General features: G+C 47.7%; 8 protein-coding genes across 8 annotated transcripts; 3 read left to right on the top strand and 5 right to left on the bottom strand.

The window, feature by feature from the left end:
• Window positions 1-805: 805 nt before the first annotated feature.
• On the top strand, window positions 806-1,812 carry F4812DRAFT_456899 (Phosphoenolpyruvate/pyruvate domain-containing protein; the record flags this gene model as incomplete). Its single annotated transcript, XM_047937069.1, has 4 exons — window positions 806-962; window positions 1,061-1,153; window positions 1,205-1,230; window positions 1,279-1,812. 4 exons carry the CDS (start codon window positions 806-808, stop codon window positions 1,810-1,812), a joined length of 810 nt encoding a protein of 269 aa, XP_047793204.1.
• A 62-nt stretch (window positions 1,813-1,874) lies between these two features.
• On the bottom strand, window positions 1,875-2,419 carry F4812DRAFT_282127 (uncharacterized protein). The gene is made up of 2 exons (XM_047931040.1): window positions 2,124-2,419; window positions 1,875-2,062 (listed from the first exon to the last, which is right to left on the bottom strand). The coding sequence occupies exons 1-2, from the start codon at window positions 2,319-2,321 to the stop codon at window positions 1,937-1,939; spliced, it is 324 nt and encodes a 107-aa protein (XP_047793203.1). The 5' UTR covers window positions 2,322-2,419; the 3' UTR covers window positions 1,875-1,936.
• A 536-nt stretch (window positions 2,420-2,955) lies between these two features.
• On the top strand, window positions 2,956-4,030 carry F4812DRAFT_456897 (integrin beta-1-binding protein; the record flags this gene model as incomplete). Its single annotated transcript, XM_047937068.1, has 2 exons — window positions 2,956-3,061; window positions 3,147-4,030. 2 exons carry the CDS (start codon window positions 2,956-2,958, stop codon window positions 4,028-4,030), a joined length of 990 nt encoding a protein of 329 aa, XP_047793202.1.
• Window positions 4,031-4,946: 916 nt separating this feature from the next.
• F4812DRAFT_456896 (uncharacterized protein) lies at window positions 4,947-6,343 on the bottom strand (the record flags this gene model as incomplete). Its single annotated transcript, XM_047937067.1, has 4 exons — window positions 4,947-5,133; window positions 5,277-5,486; window positions 5,599-5,798; window positions 6,152-6,343. The coding sequence occupies 4 exons, from the start codon at window positions 6,341-6,343 to the stop codon at window positions 4,947-4,949; spliced, it is 789 nt and encodes a 262-aa protein (XP_047793201.1).
• Window positions 6,344-6,968: 625 nt separating this feature from the next.
• F4812DRAFT_282021 (uncharacterized protein) lies at window positions 6,969-8,699 on the bottom strand. The gene has a single exon (XM_047931038.1). The coding sequence runs from the start codon at window positions 8,487-8,489 to the stop codon at window positions 7,149-7,151; it is 1,341 nt and encodes a 446-aa protein (XP_047793200.1). The 5' UTR covers window positions 8,490-8,699; the 3' UTR covers window positions 6,969-7,148.
• A 192-nt stretch (window positions 8,700-8,891) lies between these two features.
• Window positions 8,892-11,274, top strand: F4812DRAFT_281989 (uncharacterized protein). The gene is made up of 2 exons (XM_047931037.1): window positions 8,892-9,672; window positions 9,776-11,274. Exons 1-2 carry the CDS (start codon window positions 9,249-9,251, stop codon window positions 10,771-10,773), a joined length of 1,422 nt encoding a protein of 473 aa, XP_047793199.1. The 5' UTR covers window positions 8,892-9,248; the 3' UTR covers window positions 10,774-11,274.
• Window positions 11,210-14,496, bottom strand: F4812DRAFT_281986 (uncharacterized protein). Its single transcript, XM_047931036.1, has 3 exons — window positions 14,056-14,496; window positions 12,375-13,990; window positions 11,210-12,319 (listed from the first exon to the last, which is right to left on the bottom strand). The coding sequence occupies exons 1-3, from the start codon at window positions 14,305-14,307 to the stop codon at window positions 11,776-11,778; spliced, it is 2,412 nt and encodes an 803-aa protein (XP_047793198.1). The 5' UTR covers window positions 14,308-14,496; the 3' UTR covers window positions 11,210-11,775.
• Window positions 14,497-18,630: 4,134 nt separating this feature from the next.
• Window positions 18,631-19,821, bottom strand: F4812DRAFT_456892 (uncharacterized protein; the record flags this gene model as incomplete). The annotated part of the gene is made up of 1 exon (XM_047937066.1): window positions 18,631-19,821. One exon carries the CDS (start codon window positions 19,819-19,821, stop codon window positions 18,631-18,633), a length of 1,191 nt encoding a protein of 396 aa, XP_047793197.1.
• Between the last annotated feature and the right edge of the window lie 212 nt (window positions 19,822-20,033).

Raw genomic sequence — 20,033 nt, 5'->3', positions numbered from 1 at the left:
CCTAGGTTCTAGATTAAGTTTAAAATAACAGATGAAACGCAATAGCGTTTGTTTCGTTTTTTTAGTCTGAAAATTTCGATTTTATTAAATTTTCTTACGTCTAATTATCCGACGAGGCATTAGCGCTAAGTTAGTGACGTTCGGGTATCCGAGACGGGTTGGTTAAGATTCCGGCTCGGGCTACGGGTTACACTTTCCTCCACGAAGTCGGAATTCGGGAATCGGTTGCGGCACAGTCGGAGGCAAGCTATCCAATTAGCCGAACTGCTAATAATTCGAAGACCCTTGGGTATTTAACGTACGTGTAGTTGTCACGATGTTGCGCATAGTTAGTGCATTTCTGTCTTTATTACACAGCGTCAATTAGGTAGCGATACCCTAATTAATAACCTTAGAAACCAGTCTTTGTAGTTTCCCTGAATAGATCATTGTAATGCATGGTTCAAGAATCCCTAAAGCTTAATATTGGTTGGTAACTACCCCGCTCTCGGTAGGTCGCATACCGTATAATCTAGAGAGGTCTGTAGCCAGTTTCTCCTCATTAGGAGACGGACCCAAGGTTGCAGAAGGATCGTATCGAGTTTCGAGTTTCGAGAGATGCGTCTCTTATAAGTTAGTGTCTTTGTCTGACTTCGTTCCGACTAGACAGTCAATCTGTTCCTCTGGCATATTAACACCGATGCCACCGATGCCACCAATGGTTCGGGTTGCTATTTCAGCTTGTCGAACCGTGTTGTCCAGCCCAAAGCGATATCATCCTTTTTTTAATTCTAGTAGCATAGTACAGACGAGATTATATCCCAATATGCTCGGAGGGTGCGTGTTGAAGAACGCATTTATCAAGAATGAAGGTCCTAGCATGGGAGCCTGGCAGATGTTGCCCGGTCAGAATGTTTCGAGAATATTGGCACGTGCCGGTTTCACCTGGGTGATGGTAGACTGTGAACATGGAAACATGGATGGTATGAAGACCTGAACCCGTCCCGAAATGAGGCGCTGGTAGAATACGGATGTCTACTTGGGCCTCTTAGAAGATAGAGCTGATGCTGATCTGGTAAAGACGCCGCAATGCACGAGGCGGTTCCAGCTATCGCTAGCTGCGGAGTTAGTCCTATCGTGAGGATCCCTGATATGCAAGGCTGGATGATCAAACGTAAGCCATCGATTGAGCCTGGTAACTCCGTGTAACTGATGTCTAGTTAAGGTGCGTTAGATGCAGGGGCGCACGGGGTGAGTGACCGACAATCAGCAACGAGTACCAGAACGCTAACGAAATAGATTTTGGTCCCTCTTCTCCGTTCCGCTGAGGAGGCCAGAAGGATCGTCAGCGCAGCGAAATTTCCACCCCAAGGTCAGCGTGGGCTGGGATCGCCATTCTCAATGGAACGTTTCAGTCCGATCCCAACTATGACGGAGTATCTACAACAAGCCAACGAGTCTCTGCTCACGATGGTACAGATAGAGACTCAAGAAGCGCTTGATGCCGTTGAGGAGATAGCGGCCGTCCCGGGGATTGACGTCCTATTCATTGGCCCATTTGACTTGGGGAATAACATTGGCTATCCCATACTGGGCGGTATCATCCAGCCTGAGCTAGAACAAGCAATCGACAAAACCCTGGAGGCGACTAATAGGGCAGGAAAGAAGTGCGGTATCCTTGCCACGAGCGGGGAGCAGGCTAAGCAGTATGCCGATAGGGGATTTCATATGATAAGTGTCGCAGTTGACGCGACGTTGTTACAAGCCTCGCTAGACGTGTCGTTAAGTGCTGCTCGAGGGCAGCCGGCACCAAAGGCTGGTGGGAGGTACTAGGGATGTGATGATGATGGCCGTGTGTGGTTGGGTTTCCTCATATTTAATATGAGAAGGATCATGAACCGATATACCTCAGACCGATAAGTTCTCATAAGAAAGCTCCTACGTCAGTAATACCACTTCATGCTTTCTCGACGAGATCCATCTTGGCTTTCACTTGGTCAGCAGTGAACCGGTGCATGAGTTTGACTGCTTTCGAAGCTGATTGCGGATGCTCTTCCGGGGCTGAAGACTTGCTAATATGAATCTATCAAGAGGACGTATATTAGTTTTATTTAGTTTTACGACGCGTTAAAATCAGTACATACTACGGGGACATCAAACTCATATAAATCCCGCCATGGGGGCTTGAAATCGGATTTTATAATATCGATCTCCTTGAATTGAAATGGTCGGGAATCCCAAACATCGGAGAGAACTGATCTTGCTTGAGTGCAAAGCCCGCAGTTTTCACGTGTGAATAACGTGATCCTACAAGCCTGAAGCAATCTGTTCGTAACACGCATTTTTCGGAGAGAGATTTTAAGTGAAAAGGGTTCCGATATGAGCTAAAGTTGAAGTTGAAAATGAATCGTACGATGAAGATATTACAGAAAGACATTCCTAATGTACCTAGGTACCTAGGGCTATAAGGATGGAGTAGGTAATTGAAGCTCTTAGTCTTAGGCTTACGTAACCGGCCTAGACTCTAGAACCCCACTAAGCGGGGTTCAGTTAGAAATTCTGCCGGTGCAGACGATTTGTAGGTACTTTTTGTATCAATGCTTTCTTAAGCATGTACGGGCTATAAAAACGGTACGTCATAAGGCCCTGGAGTTACCTAAAAAGGTACCTACCTACTGCATAAGCTCCCACAAATAGAAGGCGGTGAGTAAGCTTCGAGGCTCTCGTAGCTTCCATCAGCTTCATCTACAAAGTCCCTTATTAAACAAATAAAACAAATGTTAGGTACCTCTTTCTTAGTAAATTCTCCAAAAATAACTTAAGAAAAACACATACAAAAAAAAAAAAAAAAAAGAAGAGAGCATCTTATATCTTATGCCTGATCGACTCAAAAGCTTTGAAAGACACCGACTGAAGGTTGACTGAACACCAATTATTCGCTAAAATAAAATAAAAAATACTACGTACGCGCCGACAATGGCTCAGAAGTGTGTCCACAGCGGTTGTGGCAAGGAATACACCGACCCAGACGAGACTTGTGTCTACCATCCGGGTCCTCCAGTCTTTCATGAGGGCCAAAAGGGTATGTAACCAGTCATATCACCAGTTAGCTAATAAGCTTGTTTAAGGCCATTTGCTAATATAATTCCACATTTACCATCCTTTAGGCTGGAAATGCTGTAAACCAAGAGTTCTTACCTTTGATGAATTCCTCGAAATACCACCTTGCACAGAAGGGAAGCATAGTACAACCGATCTACCCCCGGAGATTGAAAAGAAGGCACCGGAAAATACCGATGCGACTTCGTCCTTAGCTTCAAAACTCGCTGAAGTAGTATCTGCCGAACCCACTCGCGCCCCTCGCGCCCCTCTCACCCCTCAGCCTGCTCCTACTGCGACCCCGCCGCCTCCCGAGTCCGAAGATGACGATGCATCTCTCGAGATCCCCGATGGCAGGGTTTGCCGTCGGAAAGGCTGCAATGTAGCTTACAAGAAGAGCGAAGGCAGGTCTGATGATGAGAAATGTGTTCATCATCCTGGCGCCCCCATATTCCACGAAGGTAGTAAGGGTTATAGCTGCTGCAAGCGACGGGTGCTGGAGTTTGACCAGTTCATGAAGATTGAGGGGTGTAAAACTTCGCCCAGGCACTTGTTCATCGGGTCCGGGCAGCAGAAGAAGTCCGCCGCGGCCGATTCTTCCGCAAATGGAGAGGAGCTACTCGAGACCGTGCGGCATGACTTCTACCAGACACCTTCGACGGCGATAGCCTCTTTCTTCCTCAAGAAGATTGACAAGGATAAAGCGACGGTAAAATTCGAGACTCAGGCACTTGTGCTTGACCTACCAACGACCGATGCGCAGCCTAAGCGTTATAAAACCAGCGTCCCCTTGTTCGGGCGCATTGACCCCGAGAAATCGACGTACAAGGTCCTCGGCACAAAGCTCGAAGTTAGCTTGTACAAGGCGGATGGCGCGAGCTGGCCCGTCCTGCGGAGCGATGAGCGACTGACAGGCGAGATCTTACAGGTCGGACGGGCGGGACGCGTGTAGTGTCAACCTGTCATCATAGGTAATAGAATACTCGGCTCCCGGGAGCTACGGTTACTTCGGTCGAAAGAACCGGTGACTATCAGGATACCTAATAATGAGCAATTTTGAGCGACGAGCATCTGCTCTAACGACTCATCTGCAGGGGCCAGGCTAATAATCCCTGCGCAGATCATAGCCCCTCTACCCCATCCCCTTGTCGAGCTGGGAGATATTCAAACCTCGCCAGTCTCACAAGCAGATCGATAGTATGAAGACGTTCAGTTATGACGTATTAATCATATTTACATCGTCAGTATTGAAAAAGACAAATTCCACAATGATTTTTTTTCCCCTAATAGGCTCACTTGTCCCCCTTTCTTTATATGACACGTAAACACTTAAACGAAACTCTATGCACCAAGGACTCTTCAGAAAGTTTCTTCGGAATTCATGGTCCGTCGCAGCATTAATTAGGCCGCTAAAATGACATTCTACACTCGTCACCGCTTAATAAAAGAGCATATACCATAGGCCAGCCAATTCCTCCCCGTGGCACCTTTAGATTACGCTCGATGGATCGATCATTTGATATTTAATATTTGATGACAGCTGAGGAATACGCGATCTAGGCACATTAGGTAGCTTCGAATATACCAAACAAATTGTGTATACAAAACTGCACCAATTAATTAGTTATGATATTGGACTAATAAGTTTATATGTCTCGGCTTGTAAAATAAGTCTCCCTGGTAACCTGTTGATTAAAGCATCAGTGTTTTGTTACGATTAGTTGTATAAATTACTCACCGTGGCGTTTACCTGGCCATGGAAAACTAAACTTCAATGCCAGTTCAGGGGTGAGCGAACAACTGAAAGTGATCCAGGCGATTCTCCTAATATAATATAGAAAATGGACAACCGTAGTTTAGAATACTTGCTAACCTGGACTCGGAAGACTCCCGGTATACGCAGTTAAGCGAACAATAGATTTGCCATCTGCTAGCCCGACGAAGCACGGCCACTTCCTGACGCGTTCGTCGTCGCCCACGTCCATCGCGAGGTACAGGCAGAGGCCGTTTTCCAGGTCGTCGTCGTCGCTTTGGTCCTGGTCTGGCTTGTGGGTACTGCCGAAAGAAACAAAGGAGTGTTAGCATATCGGAATTTCATAAGTGACTTTTAGTCTGCAGACATATATATATAACCGGTACCGCGGGACTTTTAAGCAAGGGAAAAAAATAAAAATGAAAAAATAATAAAAAACACTTACGTTGGAGAGAGAGTGTCGACGTCTTCCCGCTTCTCCTCCTCCTCCTCCTCTTCCACCTCGCCAGCACCAGCACCACCGCCCGCCTCGGCGTCTCGTCGGGTCCGTCGCCGCGCCCGCGCCCGCTTGAAGACCATCCGCAGCGCGATCTGGATTACATGTCCGAACCCAGCGACGACTAGGACCGGGGTGCCCAGCGCGAGAGCCCACAAGCTAACGGAGATAAAAAAAAATACTTAGTTACCTAACTAACAACATAGCACCACACCACAAATCAAAACGAGGGGAACGGGATTGTTATAAGTAGGGGGGGTGGGAGTCTTACGGAAGCCGGACGTTGCTGAGATGGTGCCAGAGCGCCAGCACGACGCCGAGAATCGCGATCTCGGACCCGAGCTGCAGCATCGTCCACGTCGCCCAGTACAAGGCCATGAGGTCCTCGCCGTCGCAGAACTGCAGCGCGAGAAGGGCGAAGACTTCGATGACCAGGAAGACGGCGGCGAGGGAGAAGAGGAGCGTGCACCACTGCGAGCGGCAAGCGTTAATTCATGAATGAATATATCGTTAGGCGGGAAAACTTAGGGAGGGAGGGGGTTGGGCATATCTTGGTGCGGTCATCTTTTCGCATCGATCTAGATCAGGACATTCGGAATCGAGGGAAACCAAAGAAAAAAAAGACAATGGAGTTTCGGCGGTTCATACAGCAAGGCTGACTTTAACCCTCCTCCGGAATTCATCTTCGCAGAACCCCTTTTTCTCTCGATACATCATCGTCCTATTTGTTCGTTGACCATATTAATTAGCGATCTCCTCTTATTCAAGACAGTTATCTTGCTTTTTTTAGTAAAGCATCTCGGAGACAAGAGAGAAGAACGAACAGTGATGGCGGTGATGGTGGTGGTGGTGTTCACGTACGATTGATATACCCACGACGACACGAACAAGATACAGATCACCAGGAAGAAGAGCGTCCAGTAGATGCCGTCGAAATGGGTCCTATCGAGGCGGGACGCGAATTGGGCGTAGTGCGGGCATCTCAGAGGGTCGAAAGGTGAGAACTGCCCGCCCATTCTTATCTTAGGTCTAGAAAACAAATAGTTATAATAATGGGCTTACGTAGAATGTGAGAAAGCAATGGGAACTAAATATGACGGCAGTGTGCACTTCTACTGCCGAGTTATATGTGTATAGGTAGGTAACTATAGACGGCTCAGATCTAGGTGTAAGGGACCGAACCGACGTCTTTCGGTGACTAAGTACTACTACGAAGAAAACGGACAGGAATCAATGCTTCATATATGTATATTCGAGCAACAGATATATGAGGTCTCAAAGCCACAGGCGAAGTGTAGGTGGATTGCCAAGTACGGCCGAAGTATACTACGATCCGCTGCCCAGCCATACGAGTCGCGCGGTCCCTGCCTAGGCGTTGGGAAGGAAAAACAGCCTCACATGCCGGACACTCAATACATGGCCGTAAGAAATTACCTAAATAGCTTTATGTTTCACCGTTAAAGGCCGGGATGTGAGTAGTGATGCATGGAGGCTGTGTAGTTAGTGGAAAGTCCAGATAACTTAATACCAACCGTAGGTTTTGCCATGCTTTCTTAATTCACCCCCTACCCACATTATTTTACATGGATACGACGCCTTTCACACCCCAATGTCCGCGTTGGGGCGCAAACAATGTTGTAACTGATGCATGGTGAGCAAAATGATAAGCCGTAGCTAAGGGAGTAGATGATGCTCTTGACGCCTGCTTGTTACCTTATATGGTGTATATCCGGGTCTGAGATAAACCATAAAACAGTTTCTATGAACGCTCGCAGCGGCTCCGCAAGGACTAGCCGAACAGATCGGCATCCGATCCACTCGCTAGTAGTCCATCCCCTCCATTAGTTCCGTCCGGTCCAACACCATGGCCTTCTGACCGATATACTCTCTGAGCGCGTCCCACTCCGCTCCCTCCTCCTCGCCTTGGCGCCATTTCTCTTGGAATCCCCACGCGCAGGCGATCTTATCCAGAGCAGCCCTTTCCTCTTCTCTTATCCACCGCATTCGCAGAGGTACTCCCGGAGCCCAGGTTACCCGCTTCATCTGATCGTTTGCGGTTGTCAACGCCACAACGCCGAGTGACGCCGTAAAGCCCACATAGGCCAATATACCAACAAAGGCGATATTCGTCGCCGTACCGCTGTCCATAGTGTCTTGGAGGTCGGAGAAGTTTCTCGCAAGCACATAGGCGGCTAAGGGTGTTGCGGCAAAGGTTCCCACAGGCAATAAGGCTTTACGTAAGAGCTTATTTCGGATGAAAGCTTTTGTTGCGTAGCCATTCTCGATGATCCCAACTGCGGCGTCTAAGTTTCTGGCTTCGATTGCTGTGTCCAGGGCCTTCTCGATCACATGAGGCTCAATAGCATTTGCTACCTTGTTAGGGTTCTGCTTCGCGTAGCTGATAGGCCCCTTGCCCTCACGGGGCATTGGCTTCGAAGCGTATAGTTGAAACACCCGGGGAAGTGTCTCCGGTCTGCCTAGACGTGCTTGTACATGGACGTATTTCTCCAGTAATGCTGGCGTTATGAATACAGGGGGGTGAGCTATAACCGCATAGGCGGTATCAGATATCCTGTCGATGATCTGCTTGACCTGACTCATTATGCTTTCAGGACTAGGATTTGTGAGTTTAGGGGAGTTGATGTTGTTTGTGTTGTCCAGCGAAAGTAGCTCCGAAGCAGTTGAGTCAAACTCGTTAATCATGTGAGCGATCATTGGTTTTACTGCATCATCCAGAATATAATCGGCCACTATGCGGCATGCCTGGAGAGCCGCACTCACATCCGCTTCCGAGGGTATACGTGGGTTTGACAGCACTTTTGATTTGCTTCTGTCCAAGTAAGTCATCATATTAGTGACAGATGACAACTCTTCGCTCGCAGCCGTTTTCGGCGTTGCTCTGATCTTGCTATCATGTTCTCCCAGAGTATCCCGAGTATTGCTGGTTTGTAATATCTTCTTTCTAGTCGGTAACACAGCAGCGTTTAGAAACGCCTTCTGGGTTGTACTGGCTCGTAGAACATGTTGTACTATTTGCGGTCGATGCCGGGCAGTATTGTGAGAGCTCGATGCGAGCTTTGTTGAATAAAAACGGCGAGCGATAATAGAATCGCAAAGCTGGCAAACCGATTGCGGTCGCGGGACAGCGGCCGGTCGAGGCATCGCTGCTGCTACACCTACGGTGAGTAGGGGATTGACATGTGGTGAGAATAAGCCTGTGAGTACTTAAACACACAAGTTGTTGCTGCTGCTATGAGATTGGAAGTTGGTGATGTAAGGGAAAGGAATTAGAGGTACCTATTGACTCGATACAATTATGCGATATAATACTCGTCGGTTATCGCGAAGAGAGAGATTCAATTGAGCTTCGATAACAGAGATGCGATAATTGATTATCGTCTCATATCTTCTTCGTCACATGCAATTTACGAAATAGATGTATCAAATACCTAACCTCCCTAGGTACACATGCATGTACCTAGTGGGTGGAGACAGGGGCAACCTGCGCCACAACGTGACGACAGCGCGGCTACACTTCAAGTAACTTGTTACCTCCTAAACCATCGATAAGATACCTACCTAACCTCCAAACTGCATTGCGCGTCGTCACGTATCGACCATTCCTCTTCAATACTTCTGCCTAAAAAAAGACATCATATTCACCGTAGTAAAAAAAAACCGAATAGCAGAACATAATCAATTCATATTAACTTTATAAACCACTTAATAACCAACCGATTTCCCATATTTTTTTTTATCGAGTCGACAACACACGCTCGGTGACGCTTACTATATAGACCTCAACTTATACTTATAACAAAAGTTCTCACCGACCCCGAAGCAACGCTCCTCTATCTCGTCCGAGCAACCGAATAGGTATTCATAATATATTGGAGAGCCGGAGTCCCCTATCTCTCCGAGATGCCTCCTCCACCGCCTCCCCCGCCACCACCACCGGGTATGGGAGGGCCACCGCCTCCTCCCCTTCCACCTGGCGGATTGCCGTCACGACCGGTTGCCGGTGCCGGCCGAGGCGCCTTGCTTAGCGACATCACGAAGGGGAAGGCTTTAAAAAAGGCTGTTACGAACGATCGTTCTGCTCCTCAAATAGGAAAGGTGTCAGGAGGAGGAGGGGGGATACCCGTTGGAGGAGCACCTCCTGTCCCTACGATACCTAGAGGAGCCCCTGCCGTTCCCGGTTCCGCACCGCCCGTCCCGGGGTCTCGACCGAGTAATAATGACCACGATAGCGGTGGGGTTGCGGAGCCTGCGTCGCAGTTGGCAGGTTTATTCGCGGGCGGCATGCCGAAGTTGAAGAAACGAGGTGGTGGTGTGGATACAGGAGGTAAGCATTTTACAGCCCGGCCCGGCTCTGTTGAACTTGGGAAGTGAACAGTACTGATCGTGTAACTGATGGTGTGACTGACCGTATATATATATATATATAGCAAACCAAAACGCGTCATACCTAACCGATACAGAGTCTTCAGCCCCGAAAGCGCTGCTAGTACCGAGGCCACCTGTCGGGTCCGCTCCCACCGTACCAACTATTCCAGCTCGCGCGGTGCCCACGCCCCCGGCTACCGTTTCCCACGCGTCGGTAGCGAATCTAAGGAAGGTGATTAGCGATGCGCCTAGGCCCAGCTCAATAGCATCAATGGCATCAGCGAAAGGTCCTCCACCACCGATAGGGAAGAAACCGCCTCCTCCACCTGGATCCAGGAAGCCTTCGGCTCTACAGTCACCGTCCCATCCTCCTCCCTTACCGACCTCGCACGCGCCACCGCCTCCCCCGTCATCCGCCCCGGCACCTCCGGCGCCTCCGCCTCCACCACCAACATCGGCCCCAGCGCCACCACCTCCCCCGCCAGTATCAGCTCCCGCACCGCCGCCACCCCCTCCAGCTGCGGCTCCCAGACCTCCCCCTACAACGACGCGATCCCAACCCCCTCCTCCGCCGCCGTCAGCACCACCATCTAGCTCGCCAGCAGCAAGTATCGCCGTCCAGGCAGCGCTACGCGCAACCGCAACAGGCGGCCACTCCTCACCTACCGGCGCACCAGCACCTCCCCCTCCTCCCCCTCCTTCATCCGCGCCTACCCCACCACCGCCACCTCCTTCAGCATCATCAGTATCATCAGCAGCGCGCGACCCGTCCTCGACCCGCCAACGCGCCGGCTCGAGTCTCCGCTCGATGCTAGACCCCAGCTCGTACACGCTCGCCCCCAACGGCACCGGCGCCAGCAAGAGCCCGAGCCCGGTCCCGAGCGCGATTCCCAGCCCGCTCGGCGGCGGCGGCGGCGGCGAGCGGTTCATCGTCCACGACAGCCGCTGGCGCTTCAAGGACGAGAGCGAGCTCCCCAAGCCCCGGCCCTTCCAGGGCGGGCCCCGCAAGTACCGGGCCGGCCGCGGCAGCAGCGTGCCGCTGGACCTGAGCGCGCTCTAGAGGAGCGGGAGCGGGAACGATGGTCGAGGTACGATGGTCATTATGCCCATGTCTAAGTCTAAGGGACGAAGAGATGTTGGGGTAGGGAGAGGAAAGGGGGAGAGGGCAGGGAGAGAAGGGGGAATGAGAGATGTGCGGACCGTAAAGGAGAAGAAGACTAAGAGAGAAGGACACGAGTGGTTGAATATCCGATGGTGAAGCTTCTAGCTAGGTATCTACCTTAACCTAGGTAAACCTGGTAAATCCATCCAACCAAGCAAGTACCTGTGGGCCTAAGCTAGATAGATCTACGTGGAAAAAAAAACCCCCCAAGACAGGCACATAAGGAGATCATTCGAGGTCCAGGGGGAGAACCGGGATGGGAGAAGATGCCTTGCACATGTACAACCGTACGTCTGCGTACCTGCCTGGGTGTGTATACCTACTTGGCTGTTATCATAAAAGGAATACCTGCTAGAGGTAGTGTAGGTGTTCGTTCTCCAACCCCTACCGATTCACAGATGAAGAACGTTTGAGGTTATATCGACCTAATTAGAACAGCTCTCGATTGAGAGCCAGCAAAAAGCAAAGCCAAGCATTATAGAAATTTATAAGCATTTCAATTTGCCTTTTTTTTTTCCCCTAGCGTTCATTCATGAAGCATGAACTTGAATTGTAGACTACCTGAGGTAACCTAGCTTCGAATATCCGATCAATTGAAATTAAACTGCCTTAGGTATCACCTGATAAAGTACCTCTCATTATGACTGTAGCCTTGCCCATTAAGGGAATATCGATTATGTGATATCTTATCAAAGTTTCGAATAAAAGCAAATGATTACCTATACCGTATCACACAAGCAGAGATAGACTAGAATAGACTAGAATAGAGGTATACAGCAGAATTTGCTCACGACGCCGATCCGGACGCCAACATTCCCTCTTTCAACAAAACATACGTTTTCATCTTCACGCGTCACAAAATAAGGCCAGTCGTTCGTACTCCTTGGCTGAATAGTCCCATTACCAGTAATGTGACTTGGAAGTTGCTGTTGGCCCTGATGGAGGCTCGCCGTGGATCAAACCGTCTTGGAAGTTATCTCCCCAATAACCTACCCCATCGATTTGCTTTACCACTTCGGTTGCAGACATAATAAGATCACTCAATGCACCGGTGCTTTGAAGCTGCTGGGGTGTCCAAGTCACTTTCTCTCCCAGTTCGAGATCTCGGTTCTGTTGCAGCGCCTCATTGATCACCTTGGATTGCAATGAAACCTCGTACCAAGTGGGTAGCTGGCCAAGCTGCTGATTTCCGCCGTACTGCTGGAATTGGATTGTTACATCTCCATTGCTATCACCAACGGTTCTTGGTGCCATGTCATGCACCTCGGAAATCTCAAGTACTCTCGAAGCTGGTGACTGTAGGCCATGAGCGCCCAAGGCTGATTGGATATTTCCTCCTTTCCTCACGTAAGTTGCGACGTTGCGGGTTCGGACAAGTAGTATCTTGACTTGATATGCTTCCTTGACAATAAATTCCAACAACGGTATACTAGATCCTTGCGTTCTATCCATCACATTAGTAAAGACATCAAATTTGGATTTAACATACTTAAACTTACATGACCCGCATATCGTTAACGAGATCTTCGGCGAAGTCATTGTAAGTTTCTCTCAAATCTTGCAACTTGCAGAGAGTAACTTGGAAATCCCATGACCTTTTGGGGCAATGCACAAAAACAGAGCAAGAATCACCACTCAGCTCATGGATTCTATACTCAAAGCTCTTCGCATCGACCTCTAGAGTGAAATCTTGATGCTTTCCACCAGTTGTTTTAGCACGACAGTGGATCTCATAGATGGCGTGACGAGTATTCGGCGACCATAATCTTTGTCCAGAACTGTCCTCCGCAAATGAAATATAGTTGGCATCTCCACCATCTCCTGTGAGAATCTTCGTAAAGACAAGGTCTCGTGGCTTAACATGATGCTTATCCAAGGCTTCTTTGATGACTTGCAGTGGCTTAGCCTTACTATGAAAAGGGGTGTCCTCTAGACACACATGATTGTGATTAACTTTGGTAAGACAGAGACGTCCAAGTTCAGCTTTCAAATATACCTTACCAGTAAAGACATCCAGAGAACTCAACATTTGAACAAGCTTCTGGGTAATGGCTTGGATCAATTCCGGATCGGAGTCTGGAGCCTTGTGTTTGTGATTAGATAGGAGATCTCGGACTAGAATATTATCACCCCGGCGACCGGCCTTTTGCCTCATAGTAGAATGCTGAGTCTTAGGAGCAGCTCGAGGTTCCACGCAAATATCTCCTTTTCGAACACCATTCCATATCTTAGCAAATGGATCCTCTGGTACGATTTCAGAGTCAGAGGCATTTGTAGGAATTTGCGCGCCCACCGGCGACGCCTTTGTTGTCTCAGCCATGTCAAAACTGACCAAGAGCCCTTCCTGTTCTTTCTGGTCGGGCTTCTCAAGATTCTGCTCTGTTGGATGCTTTTGTGCACTGTTGGCGACATTGCAAGGTTGCCCCACACCTGACACTACTGGAATATGAGGTGATTTAGAGTCCAGTAAGTGACGGGTTTCATCAACTAATCTTATGTTTGATCTTCCTGTTGGGTGCTGATGTTCATAGGAAGTTTGTTGGGACAGTTCCTGTGTGTTGGGCAGCTCAGAAGAATTGTAACCCACACTTTGGTTGTTTTGCAGATTATCCGGTATATCTTGAGTATGCTGGAGAAGTTGCACTTGTGTCCTATATGGCAACTCAGGAGAAATGGCTCCATTGCTATGATGTAGCATCAGCTCTGGTTGGGGCAGCCTATTAATCCAAGAAGTAACTTGTGGGTTATTTCTAGGATTGGGCGGAGCATCCTTTAAAGCGTAAAGTCTAGATTTCGCTTTGTAGTGCCATGTATTAGGTGCAAATGCCCTATATGGCTCATTCCTCCCCCTCTCCAATATAGCAGGAGTTATATCTCCCGGACCTTTGGCTGGTTGAGAGTCGGTATCTAGTAATGATACCACAACACCTCGCTCGAATATTTTCCCGTACGCAGAAGACTTTTCGCTCAAGTCATGGATTGCTCGGTCAAGGAAGTAAGACTTGAGGTAGGATCTTCTTCCATGTGCCATGTAGGTGAAGACAGCAGGATTGTTTTGCTGGTCCTCTCCGTATATGAAGCTCTCGCAGCGGACATCGGCTTTATACGGCGATACCTAACCAAAAATTAGTTTTTTTTCTCCCCATAGCTGCCTGATAGTAGCTGGATAACAAAACTTACCGCCGCTTCCGCAAGAGTGCTCAGCTTTCGCATGGCATTATTTGTAGCTTCGACCGATTCCCCTCCAATGAAAACGGCGATGCCGTCGCCTTCCGACATCAGGGTGCAGCCTGTGATACGCTGCAGTTTGGCTAGTACTTCGGCCGTTGCTAATTTCAAAGGGCTTGAGCTTCTTCTACGAAGCTCTCTAGGGACCATCCACACCGCTCTGGAAGGAGCGGTTTGGATTTCGGCAGGCGCAGCTGCCAACATCGACTGCTCGATGTTAGGTTTACCACCAGACTTGATATTTGCACGCCATTCCTTGACAGGAATGACTTTTGTGCTGGTGGACTAGCCGATTGTTAGATATCGTGATGATGTGAACTGGGTTGATAGGAAAGAAGAAAAAGGTAAAAGGAAAAAGAGAAAAGGAAATGAAACTGGAAAGGGAAAAAGAATGGGAAGCTGAAGCTGGAGGAGGTGGAGGAGGTGGAGGTGGAGGTGGAGGAGAAATGAAGGAGAGGGAGAAAAAAAAGAAAAAAAGAGAAAAAAAACTCACCAAGCCCGAAGAAAGTTCTCTTTGGACCATACGGTCCAATACAGACTGACAAGCAGCCATGACCTTCGCCTCATCGGCGACCAGGCATTTGACCTTGGTCCAGGTTGTCTTCAGGTCATAAGACACCTGGACTGCCTGTAATTGTATTAATAAAGTCGGCCCAAATAGGCAAACTCATTCCAAGCTACCAAGCTAGTAGGTAAAGCAGCATGTGAGAAAGGGATTGAAAACTTACTGGGAAAGCACGTCGGAGTTCGGTGGTGAACTCCTGGAGTCCTTCTGGGTGGAAAGCCCAGTTGGAAGCGAAAAGAAACACTGCGTCCTTTTCCTTTCGTGCGGCAGCGGCAGCGGAAAGTGCATCCTGCTTTGCAACCCACTCAGGGAAGTCGTTGCGGAGTGCTTCGGCGACGCGCTCGGCAGCCAAATTACGTGTTGTAGATGAGTAGTCAGACATGGTGAATCCTATCGCCGCAGATGTTAGCATTCATTTAAAACATTTATGGTCTTCATTGATAAGTGTATAGCAATTGATTTTATAGACAAGACATGTTTATACTAGTTCAAGAGGTGCTGTTGTGAAAGACTTACCTTAGAATTGCGTAGATGGTTGGCAAAGGGTTCTCAAATGACTCTTCAGTGGATTAGTTGATAAGAATACCAAAGACGCGTTAAAACACAGGTGACAAAGGTAGTTGATGATTAGGATGTAACGCAATATTGTACTGGGTAGTAAAGGGAAAGAGGGACAAGAGTTTCTGGTCCTGGTAAATGTTGGTAAAGAATGGGTAAGTAGGCAGGTAGTAATGAGGAAGAAGAAGTGGTGGTGGCAGATGTCAGGTAATGAATATCTGGATGATGAAGGATTAGGCAGGTTCTGAAAATGAAGTTAGGCAACAAGATTACCTTTTTTTGTGGTTGGGAAGTTCGCGTCGGCGACGTGTTGGGAATCAGGACTCGAAGGCTGCAGTTTTAAGACACGATGTTCTTGAACTTCAAAAAACAAAAAAAGAGCAGTGATCAATACCTCAAGTCCTATTACAAATGATAGATGAGTATATCAACAGTGGTATCAAGTAGAATAGACAGTTGTGGTTTGAAAAGGTGAAGAAGATTGAAGATTGACTGGATGAAAAGTTTGGAGTTGGGGATTGAAAAAGAAAAAAAGATGTGGACTGCAGAGAAATTTTTGAAGTAGGAAGGTTGGAGTAGGAACTGTTGGTAAGTTGGTAGGCAGGAGGTACCTAAGGCATGTGGGTACCCAAACTTGGGTAAACAGTAAAAGGGGGGAAGGTGGGTGGTTTTTCAGGCTTCCAGTATCAGGTACCTAGGTAACAGGTTGGTGAGCTCTTTCCTGCAGCTAACCGGGCAAGACACTCCTGGTTTTGGAGGATGCCTGGCACTAACTCCTCCCCCCTATTTGCCTAGTTAGGTAAGCTACCTGTACCTTACCATAGATGCATGCATGCTAGACTCGCATCAATCCTTAGGCACCTTTTTAGGGTGCTTCCATGGGTGCCTAGGTACGTAATTGCTCCTTACACTTCTTGGGACGGCAATTTCAGAAGGACACCCTTAGGCACTTTTACTCAAAGCAAGGCTGCATCCCCTTAGGTGAGGCCATGTTGGGCCTGTAGATGTTTATATGTGATATATGTGATACCTTACATTAGGTACCTACATATGTGAATCACTGGTATATATTCAGTCATGCTTCATAGCCTTGGTATATATGTAAACACGTAGGTACCTAGTCTATGAACTACCTACCTAAGGTACCTAGTGCTTTTATACAATCATGAAAACCAATATCTCTCTCACGATGTGGAACTAGAGAACATGGGAATAATCTTATCATTCTAGGGGACTTTGTTCCTGTGCTTATTATGGGAACTGGTGGCTATACCTACCTATGTCCTGCAGGTATACTTTGTCCAAGGGTTCATCTTGATCCTGAGGATGTTACTGCTACCATTTCCTTGAAAGGCCTTTTACAAGTGATTTGATACCCCTTAGTTCATCCACAGAGCTAGGTATTGCTGGAGTAGATCAATGCCATATTATCCAGCTACGGTTCACGAAGCATGCTCGTTTATGATAAAATTCACTGCCCCTTTATACCGAAATAGGAGAATAGAATGTTAAGAATCTGACATGGTTAAGCCTCATCATTCTATGTGCTGTATAAACAATCCTTTATAGGATACCATATGTTACTACGTAGTGCCTAGAGGCACACTTCCCAGGTCTGAATACCTTGAAGAGCTTCTCCAAATGTGTTCCTCTGGTCACATATACTAACATATGTTAGAATTACACTATAAAATGCTCCAGGCTAGCCATTCAGTAAACATATTGATAGGATTATAGCTGAGATACCTATAACGTAGGACGTATTTGTTATGTCTAGCCACAAGCTCTCCTAGTCAGACTCAGGGTTCCTTGCAGAACAGCAATGCTGTTTATATACTAGTAAATAGCGAGATAGACTAATGATTAGGAGCTAAATAATATAGCTTAGGTAGGTAGGTATGTTCTATAGTCCCTGGAGTATACCATGTTCTGGAAATTTGATCACTGAAGGCTGGTTTGATATCTGCTGACATTAAAATTGGCGACCCAAAACCGGCGACAGGGACAGGAGAACTTAAGCAGGTCTTTTTATTCCCGAGCAGCATCGCCGGGCACTGACGGAGCAATGCCACAGTACTTGTTCTAGGCAACAGTATGGAGAATAGGTCTATAGCCCAGATGAGTTTGATGGTATAGGAAATGTTGGAACTTGGGAATATGTGATGGATTGACTCTAGTTGTAGCATCCTGAGGATGTATACCTACCTACCTAGCTTATTTGGGCTATAATATGCTACTAAATATAGCCATACCTGAAGCTACCTATATAGGGAAGATATATATGATAGAATACAACATAAATGAGTAGGCCGGCAGAGAGACAGAATGATCAGCTTGTAGGTGTATTAGGTACCTGATATGGGATAGCAATATTACATACAAAAGAACATTGTTAGCTCAGCTCTGGTGATACTTACTTTGTTATGTTAGGAGATACATAGGAAGCTTTTGGACAGTGGTGCAATGTAAAATGTCATATCAAATGGATTATCTGATGGTGATGCATTTGCATGATCTGATTGGCTGATTCATAAAAAAGGGGGAGAGTATTTTGCTTATGTAAGCCAGTTAGATGTACACTACGGCTCACTGTGATTTTCGTGGCAGCCAAAAAGTATAACACAGCCAGATTTGGATGGAAGTCAGGTCAATATTGAATGTCTCAATTCTAGTGATATACAAATTCGATCTTGAGAGAGGAGCATACTTGAGTGCTTGTAAATCTGCTGACCACAAATGCGTTCCTTCTATGGTAACCTTCAACTAGTAACCTGGGTATATGCAATATGCAATGTAGAAAGAAGGACAATGGAAGGGAGGGTCATTAATGTGAACGTTCATATGCTTTTTGTGGTACTAGCTAAGGGCCACCCCTCTACCCTCTCAAATTTGTATCTTATGATGGGAACGACAATATCACGGACTGCCGGCTCTCGCTCCAATTCAGAGAGAAGCCGTAGAATATTATTTACCTGGAACGCCAATCCTATTTATCGTAACATATCCAGACCAGAACTCTCTTCGAGCATCATTTTCTGACCTGGCCATAGTTGCTCAATTTCGTCAACCATCGGGGCTGCAGTATAGTATCGGAAAGGGCATCGCTGCAAGGTATTGCAAAGGGTGGGAGGAATATTATGTAGTTGAGTGGTATCATTTTGGTATTGCCTGCATGCTCGAACTGCTGAGCCGCGATGCACCAAATTGGAATAGAGTAAAGGAAAAGGTAAAGGTAAAGGCAACGGTACCGTAACTTCGAAGCTGTCATTCGAGTATATGTTAGAAGGGAATTTCCCTTCCTGTCAAAGAAGAGCGAGTAAGTATATGCAATAATGTTGCAAGTGTTCAGAGCATTTGCTGACGAGAAGCGCGGCGCGGCGCGGCGAAATTATTGATCGAGTACATCACTCAGCACCCTTCACGTTTTTCTTCACGTTAAGCGCCCATTTCAGTTGACCGAGTACGCGCTTTGCCTCCTCGAGTGTCCTCTCCTGTTCTTCTTCTCTCTGACGGGCGGCTTTCTTGATGTCTTGCAGCGATTGTTCCTGTTCGCGCTTATAAGCCTCGAATTGTTGGGCAATCTCTTCCTTTTGCCGTTGTAGGTCCCGAATATTTCCATCTTGTTGGTCACACAAATCGCGGAGGACGCTGATTTTTTCATCGTCCTCCTTGCGTTCCTTAACCAACGTTTTGATCTTCTTATCAAACCCCGCCATCATACGCTTCACTTCGTCGCCTTGATCCTTCCAATGCGATGAGATGGCATTATATCGACTCTCCATCAATGCCGCCTGCATGTTAGCCTCCTCTACTTGGACTTTGGTGTCCCGGCGGCACTTCTCTATCTCTTCGCGCCATGTTCGCTCCCGTTCTTGAGCATCCGATGTGCGCTTCTTCTCGAGCTCGACGGTAGATTGCAAATGCTCAACTTGACGTTCCTTACGACTAAGCAACGTCTTGGTCACCGTGGCTTCTAATAGGCGGCTCTCGTAGTCTGCGACCATACGTTCCATCTTGTCTTCGAGTAGCTTGGCTGCCTGTTTTGCCTCCTCGGATTTAAAACGTTCGATTTGGATATCCCGTTTCAAGGCCTCGTTCTCAGACACCAATTTATTAATTACTCTGCCCGTCTTTCCAAGGCCAGCCTTCCCGACAGCACCATCCCATTGCGGCGAACTTCCTGGTCCTGTACTTGGCCGGTCTTCGAGCGTCGCTGTCTCCGGAACCTGTAAAGATAAGGTTGCGTCGTCTGCCATCTCTTCTCCGGGAGTTGTATCGTTTGCGGATATATACGGGTCTTCACTTCGTGTTATTGGTAAAGGTGGCCCTAAGCTAGGTGATTGCGGTTTTAACCTCACAGTCGAGCTGCTTTGTGCTTGTTGAGAGCTGTATGATGTACCGCTGACATTGCTATTAATAGAACTAGAAAATCCGCTGTTTCGCGCGGACGGCGATTCGGACGAGATATCCGAAGATGCTTCGAAGCTCGGGACGGTGCGAATGGTGGAGGGGATTTTGCTCTTGCTTTTGCCGTTAGGTGAAAACCCGGAGTTGGCATAGGCGTTGTATTTCGACTCTGGGCTGTGAGTACTCATGATGTTCGAATCGTGGGAAGTATGCGCCGGGTTCGTTTTTGAATTGGCACCCGGTACACGATCATCTGCGTGTGTAGGTTCTACGGAAGAATATATTAGCCATGTTCTACCGCCGTCTGAGTAAGAATATAGTAGGGATTTTGCTTTGTCTTGAATAACAGGGCTAGGCGAGGTAAGGAAACAAAAAAAAAGTTTCGCCCGTTTCCGAGACA

The sequence above is a fragment of the Daldinia caldariorum genome, assembly GCF_022478825.1.
Source record: "Daldinia caldariorum strain CBS 122874 unplaced genomic scaffold F4812scaffold_3, whole genome shotgun sequence".
Lineage (NCBI taxonomy): Eukaryota > Fungi > Ascomycota > Sordariomycetes > Xylariales > Hypoxylaceae > Daldinia > Daldinia caldariorum.
This window is presented reverse-complemented; position numbering and strand designations above follow the sequence as displayed.